Raw genomic sequence first — 8,611 nt, 5'->3', positions numbered from 1 at the left:
AAAACACTTTTTTTTTTATCTTAACCTTAGGAAATTTACATTTCACTCCCCTTTCCATTTTATTTCTTTAGAATTTTTTATTCAAGCGTGTCCATAATTCCAAACAATTGATAAAAGGTCAAAAGGTCATACGATATCATCAATTTACTTATTATTCATCAATATTTGAATGCCAGTAGATTTTCCAGAGCTCCAACCATTTAACTAAATAAGCAATGAACTCATGAACTAAGAAGATTGTACTTTTGGATAATTTAACTTTGTATCAGTGATCAGCTGTGGAATTTGCTCTAGTTCTTATCAATAACAAGTATATACACATCTGAAAATAAATCGTTTGATATGAAGTTCGTTTATAACTTAACCAAACCATATATTTTCGTTGTGTATTTGTTTAATATATGGTCTGTGTTCTGCAAACTACTGGACACATCATACTCAAAGCCCGGTGACATTAAATTGACAGGATCAGCTTTGGTTAAATTCGATGTACAAGGTGTCAGTCTCGTACACTGTGGTAGTCTTTGCTCAGAGGATGAATGTTGTAAAGAGGTCCTGTATAACGCGACCAGTGGGCGATGCATAGGCTCACCTTTTAGCGACTTTAAGAGTACATTGAATAACTTAGTTGAAGCATCGTATGACGGAATGTCAAAGTATCAAAAAGGTAGGTTTGATCTAATCAATTGATATCAATTTGATCAAATCAATTTTTCCGTTATGATGAAGAACATCAAAATAGTACTGTGATTAATTTTTTAACCCTATATGTGTCACCTCTGAAACAAACATTTTATTATATAAAAACGTTCAATGTGTTCTTTTTTTATTATTTGAACCCATTATTTGTTATTTGATATTTTCATGCTATTCACAGTTTTTTATATCTTGATGTTTGAGGAAAAAAAGGAAATAAACAATCTTTTAAATATTTTGCACTTACTATAAAAATATTAATTATTGAGTTTCCTTAATGATTGTGAATTTTTACTGATAGCGGTTGATGTTTTCGTTTCATGGATCATGCTACTGAGTTGTAGTTTAGCGTAACTGTAAACACTCTTTTCTTTGCGATGACTTCATTTCGCAGTTTACTTAAGATTAACTTGTACGCAGAACAAATTAATTACACGCGCGTGTAATAACATTGCCAAACGAAAAATACATGTCCATGTTCGCATTTAATGTTTTTGCGACGACCAGGCTCTCTTGGACCTCGCAAAATATATCGCACGCAAATAAAAATTCGTTTACAGTAATCGATGACATAAATCATTTTTATTGACATGTTTAGGTTGTGAATCTGGTTGGTTGGAGTTCAAAGCTCATTGCTTTCTACACGTTCTAGACCTTGTTTCGTGGTACGATGCAAAGGTACGTATACAAATTGTTTCTCATTTTCTATGGATTAAAAAAATGTGTAGACTTGATTCTCACAACCAACTTTGACCTGATTTCCAAAGTAGTGCTTGCCTATTAAAATCTTTCTCAAAGAATCAGTATTGTTGGTTTGCACAAATGGAACTGTTTATGTTTGCTATATTGTTTAAAATAGCTTTTAAACAGAAACAAACATTATTTTGGGGATGTCATAATACAATCTGTCATCTTATTTTAACCCACAATTCCCCGTTCGATTTTATGCTTGGATACTACAATTAATGGAATTATTCTTAGTATTGCATCATCATTTATTTAACATATTACGTACACGTCATGTATTGTGTATTTTCATGCCAAAAAATTGTGTTTTATTCAGCTTGTTTGCAAGAAAAAATGTTCATACCTGGTTGAAATCAACTCACTTGAAGAGAGTAATTGGCTGGCCTCAACATTTCTGGATAAAGGTACATGTAGTTATACACTTTGTTGATACAATATTACCTTACTGAATTCATATAAAACAAATGATAATAAAAAGTAGTTGTGTCTAGTACTACGTTCGTTGAAGAGAGAAAACATTATAACATTACTTGGCTTATCAATATACATGCATTACTTTAATTTTTCTTTCATAAAGATATCTAGAGATATTCACTTTTCTATTTCATATATCTGTCACTTTAAATGAAGTCATGTTCATCGAATTTGGAAAGGCATAAACCACAGATATGATAAGCAGAGGTGTTATCATCTGAAGACAATTTACGTAAACTTATTACTTGGTTGACAGCAATATTAAATCCAAAATGCTACACTTTAAAAAAATTACTATCGATAAGGACATAATTGGTTCATTGTAATGAATCTACATTCTAACATCATATGAATTAAACCTAAAACATTACACCTTCTCTCTTACAATTATGAAAAAGTTTTCAATGTGTCAGATAAGCGTATGATTCAGAATATTTTTTTCATATACCCTTCAGTAACCTGCGGTGCAGATGAGTTCTTTAGTTGCACATCTTGGATCGGTGGCAATGATATGAATGTCGAGGGCTCGTATGTGTGGGATCATTCGAACACGTCGTTGGTTTATACAAACTGGCATCCGCAGGAACCCAGTCTGTTACATCCAAGTGATGCATCCACAAGAGATTGCATTGATCTACTGAGGTCTGGGCGTTGGAACGACCGACCTTGTCTTTATTCGAACACGTTTATTTGTGAGAAAAAATTTGGAGACTAGTTTTTTTTTGTCCCAAAGTAGTTTCTAAAAATAGCTACGTTGATTTTTAGAACGCCAGCTTATGGTTTGTCAAAAAAATAAACAAACAGACTGTGCATCGATATCATGCTTGCATAAATAACTTGATAATGCATTTTGTAAATACAATCCTTTTATCATCAATAAATTGGTACTCATGAAGACAAAGTTTAAATGGGAAGCTTTTACTAAACCTTCGACAAAATATTTGTCTGCCAATGTACGAAATTTGTTATTTTGAAAAAGAAAATTCAAAGAAACATTATAAATAACGTGTTTCATTTTATTTTTTTGTATTTCAAAACACCATGCAAACAAAACGAAAAAAAAAACTAGTATCATTAAAGTTGTTAGTTCATTATCATTTGATAATTTAAGTAATATCTATTTTGAAAACAAAACCTTAATTTCTTAATGCTTTTATATAAAACATTCTTTCAGTAAATTAGGTTCGGTATCAATTAAATCATAGTTATTAATATTATTGCATTAATAGCCATCGTTTATATTATTTATTTAACAATTATTTTAATTATATAACTATATAGAGCGGTGCGTTCTATGATAATTTCAGTTAGAGACTCAGATTGGGTAATACTGTTGATAAAAAATTCAAATACTTACACGATTTGTTTTTAAAATCTTTAAATATATAGATATGTTTTATTTTTACACAAAAATATTTTTTATTATTATTGTAATCATAAATATATTCCTACATTGCTAATCCACCAAGGCTCTAGAATTACTTTAAATTGAATGTCGTCTTATACTACATCCTTTTTTATACCAAGAGGAATTATCATTCAGTTTAAAGAAGAAAAAATCCAATCTTTTTTTTTTTACAATGGTATAATTTGATGCTATTTTTTTTTCAGCTTAATTTTATCGAAAACTGTCAAACTTATTTTAAGCATTTTTTAATTCATAATCATTCTTAGCTTATTTCAGGAAGTATGTTATGTATCTCAGAGGGCATTTAAAATTGATTGAAATGGGCATTATCTGATTCAATAGTAATGAGGTGCATGTATAGATAAAATTTACTTTTACTAAGAATTAATTTCCTTATAAATAAAAAAGAAGCAGTAAAAAGGAAATTGTGTATTTTGGTCAAATACTATTCTATATCATAACAATTACATGTGTTAAATTTACAACATAATGATTGAACATGTTGATTTAAAATAAAAACTTCGAAATAATCAGAAAACCATAAATTGAATGGGTACTTTTTTAAAAACGAATACCATTTGCAACTTACTTAGAATTGTAACTCCCATGGTAACGGTATCGAATATGTCAGCGTAACATTAATCATATTGCTTGCAATCTTTAATGAAACATAGACAGCTTAATTTTCATACACAATGTAACTGAAGTTTTGATATGCTATGTATATTCTCATATATTTCATCACCACTTGGCAACCCCATCAATATATTCATGTATAAAAACCTTATCAATATTGTTTTCATCATTTGATGAAGAAATCATGGTACAAACATGTGTTTTTGTCCTAATGTACTTGAAGCTACATTGTGACATGCCCAATATTGTGACAATGAGCACACGGCGGGTGCGACTGGTCAGCAGAGGATGCTCACTCCTCCTCGGCACCTGATCCTACCTTTATCTTTTTTAGGTCCGTGTTGCTCTGTTTTGAATTGGTATTTCGTGTTATGGTTTTTGAGATTGTTGACGGTTTGTTATTGTCATTTTTTAATGTATATGATCTTAAAGAATGTGATGAACTCTGTTATATAACTAATCACCTGAATGACATGATTTTTTAAATATATCTTTGTAACAAAGCTTGTAAAAACAAAATGGTTTATATAAAATCCGCTATAATTAATAATCAAAATAAACATCAATGATAGTTTTTACTTTTAAACATTTTGATGGGTGGCGATATTTCCTTAAATTTTAAAAATCAGAGCAACACAATGATCATAACACGAAAAAAATATAAACATTAAATGCTATGTTTGCACAATCATGACTGATCAAACTTATCTTTTTTGAGAAACCAATCACTGCTGGGGTCTTCTGGCATATCGAACACCTTTTTCTAAGATTAACTCAACAGTTGCATTTTGAATTTTGACCATGACATATTCCCTGTAAACATGTTAACGTTACATCTCATAAACCTGCATATTACTTCAACTGAAAACCAAATGTTAAATCTTTTATCATGAGCATTAACTTAAGAAAAGTTTATCAAAATTTCCATTTTGATGTTTGTAACGCAATCAATATTAGTTACTTATCTTAAAAGCAAAATGAAACTTATGTAAAAAAAGAAGAATGGTTAATAATTGTAATGCAAATAAAGTGGTTTATTTTTCGTCGGCTGAAAAATATAGGGTTGCTTATTATTCATATATCCCTATATATTCAAATATTATTTATATATTTATATATTCCTCACCCTACAACTATAGTCCTGCCGGACACGTCATTACTGGTGATGTTAATTTAGTTAACAACGAAGATTTAAAATCAATAATTATGAAAGATCCAAAATTAAGGTAGCCTAGATCCTTCACATAGCGTCGTTATTTTATACATATCATAAATTCTCTTGTCGATTACGCCAAGCGATTGACAAAATCTGAAAAAGAAGACATTGATACCTTGTCTGAGTGGGTCAAGAGCATCAATTATATGTTGAAATCTCGTACTTAACGACTGAGAGGTCAAATGAAATCCATTTATTCTTCTGTGTTCAATAAAGCAGGAGTGAGAAAAGAACTGGATACTGTGGAATCATTAGATTTCGTGGTCGCTCAATTTTTGTGACATTCGTGGGTACCCCTCATCCACGAATTAACATCTTCCAAAATTTATTCAATATGGGTTATACTCTCAGATTTCCTTTTGTAGGTATTAAATAATACACGAAATTACGTCCCCACTTACTTGTAAAACTTAAGCGATCCACAAAAATTGGCCCCCAATAAATTTAATGATTCCACAAAGATTGCACGTTCAGTATATACTGGTCCCTGCTAATAAGGCAAGTAACAACATTGATTTTGTTTGTAAGGTACATTATATTAACTGCATTTTCAAAGAACTAGTTTTCGACTCTACACAATCATGCTTATCCTACTTACACCCACAGCAGCCTTTCCAAGGATGAACTTCAAAATCATAAATCGGTTATGAATATCTATAATATCCTCACAAAACAAAGTGAATTTGACTTACCTTATCTGTACTGGATTCCGAAGCTACACACAAGTCCTTGCAAACAGAGATATATAGCAGGTTTTAGTAAATGTTCTACAAAACCTCTCTATTTACTCCTTAATAAAATTTTTACAGTAGTGAATGAAAACCTTAAAGAGTACTGTACAACAATATACTCTTGAAGTGGTGTGAATCAGATGTGGATATTAAAAACTCTAAAGAAATATTAGAAACATTGAGGTCTCAAAATCTTACCAAAATAAATAGCATCAAAATATACGATTTTTTCAATGCTTAATACAATCATCCCCACTGACAAATTAAAATCATTTTAATATATTATCAGAGCATTTAAAAGGAATGTAAAAATGATTTTAGTTTCGAAAGATAACCGAGGCCGAGTGTAATGATATCTACCCTAGATATTTGAATGAAATTTCTTGCATATAGTTTTACTGTTATATCAACTATTTTAAGATAAACAAATATTTATTTTTCAAACCAATTTCCTAGGGGTGGTCTAAAAAGTTAGCACTATTTACTAAGGGAAACTATAATAATATGCTTTAAAAATGTCTAATTATTCAAGTTTTCCCAATCTTTTTTTTTTTTTTTGTATTTCTTCCCTGTGGATTTCCTTTTCTGTCATATTTATGAAAAAATATTGTAAAACGTCACCAAATTATGAAATTAAAAAAAAATGTATAACTCGTAATTTAGTCGAGGGATAATATCAAAGTTGATTTTTTTCTTTTCCAAAATGGCATTCTGTGATTTTTATTGGCAAATAAAACATACTTTTTTTTCTCGAAAAACACAATTAAAATGCTAGAATGTTTCTGTCAATGCTATTTACGCTTTTTCATGGAGTATGTATAGCTTAAAGTACCGGAACACGATGATGCGTAGGCGACATTTTAAAATTTTACTATATCAAATTCATAAAATCAAAATTTCTCAAATCAAATAATGAACGTGACATGTAATGTTATTTGTATAGAAACATTCAGCTATAAAGCTACATAACTACTCTATTAACCAAGTAATTCCATTGCATCTTAACTTAATGAACACATTGACATAAAGATGATGGTTTTTTGTTTAGGCTTTTACTTGCTGATTGAAATAAAACGATTTAAATGATATACAGGCAGTATATTCAAACATTCAATGTCTTCACTAAAATATTTCTTTCATCAAACCGTTTAGTTTTAAGTGATGTAACAATTTAAAGAACGTGGTTTATGAGATGAATGCACATTGTGCACGGTTAGATAAAAGTGTTCAATTATTCATGATCCCCACTGTCTGGTTGGGGAAATGTATAATGAGTTTCTTGACAATCTGAATTTTTGATATGGTATATTTTAATTGCATATTAAATGATTGTGTAAACTAAAATAAATAAAAATATTGTCATCTGACAACTAGTAGGTCAAACAGAATTAATTATCTTTATATTATAAATTCATTTTGTACAAAAGTGTGTATAAAATTACGATTTAAGTGACAAGGATAAGCTTTATCAGCAAAAAATACAAGAGTCAAATTTCTAGGCAGTCAATTTTAAATTGAAAAAAAGAGATAAGGCATTTTTTTTAAAGAGCTTCTGTTTAATGCTAATTTGTAATATAATCGTAAGGAAACATATACAAAGTGTGTCCTTCATGAAGGGTTCTTGGTATTGTTATAAAACATCTCCATATTTGGAATTTTTTTATCAAAACGTTTTTACACTTGCTACATACAGGGTTCTTTTTAGGGTAGTTAATTATAATTATCTGTATAGGTTTTCTTGATCAATTTTGATGTGTTAAGTTTATTTTTTCTACTGTAAGTACAGGTACTTTTTTGGATCAAGAATAATTTTGTCGTTTTGCAATTATTTTCATGTAATTTTAAATATGCAGATACCTGTTTGGTACCTAATCAGATGTACAATACACAAAAGACCAGGAAAAGATTATTACTGAGCCGTGTTTTTTTTTCTTTAGATACAGAGCAGTTTTGTGTCTTAAAGGACTGTGCAGCATTTTTCAGAGTTCTCAAACACGAAACAATCTCATCCTTCATTCTTGTACTCAGCAAATGTGTAAGTACATTTCATTAATTGCTTTAGTTTGTAGTTCATTTTATCAACAAGAAAGAATGTAAAGTATAGACAGGCGTACATATTACCAAATAGTTTAATCTTTCTGTAGCCTCACCCTTCCATTCCGCCAAAAATTGCATTAGATTGAATTGCATTGAAATCATACATTTTTACTGTATGTAAGTGTTTCTCTAAAGATGTATTCATACTTTGCAAAAATCTGTGGTTTTTACATGTACTACTCTTCTAAATATCACTTTGGTGGACAAAATTTCATCAGTGTGAAAACTGCAAGTGATGAATAATAACACAATTTCACCACAAACCACCAAATAAAAAAAACCTGTATATAACGTGAAGAATGCATAGACGTCGGCGGTAATTTATATAAAGCCTGAACATATGTTCATTGCCGATTTTATCAAATTTTAACAAGAACATATTGTTTGTCAATTTAATGTTGCCTCGGGTTTTATGTTGTGACCATTATCTAAAAAAAATACTGTAGATATTTGCTCTCCATCACAAAAACCTCAATAAATTTATACTTACCATTTTCATGTTTTAAGACACATTTTTGCAAGAAAGGTGTAATGATGTACTAAGCTTTATTCACTTCCCCGTTACTGTCTGTGTTTCTGTCCACTTTTCCATCTCTCTCTCTCTCT

At 30.0% G+C, this 8,611-nt stretch overlaps 1 protein-coding gene across 1 annotated transcript; it reads left to right on the top strand.

Annotated features, from left to right (window-relative positions):
- The first annotated feature begins 299 nt into the window (after window positions 1-299).
- On the top strand, window positions 300-2,642 carry LOC128173629 (neurocan core protein-like). Its single transcript, XM_052839304.1, has 4 exons — window positions 300-667; window positions 1,295-1,374; window positions 1,760-1,847; window positions 2,373-2,642. Exons 1-4 carry the CDS (start codon window positions 343-345, stop codon window positions 2,630-2,632), a joined length of 753 nt encoding a protein of 250 aa, XP_052695264.1. The 5' UTR covers window positions 300-342; the 3' UTR covers window positions 2,633-2,642.
- The last annotated feature ends 5,969 nt before the right edge of the window (window positions 2,643-8,611 follow it).

This window comes from Crassostrea angulata, chromosome 2 (assembly GCF_025612915.1).
Source record: "Crassostrea angulata isolate pt1a10 chromosome 2, ASM2561291v2, whole genome shotgun sequence".
Lineage (NCBI taxonomy): Eukaryota > Metazoa > Mollusca > Bivalvia > Ostreida > Ostreidae > Magallana > Magallana angulata.
This window is presented reverse-complemented; position numbering and strand designations above follow the sequence as displayed.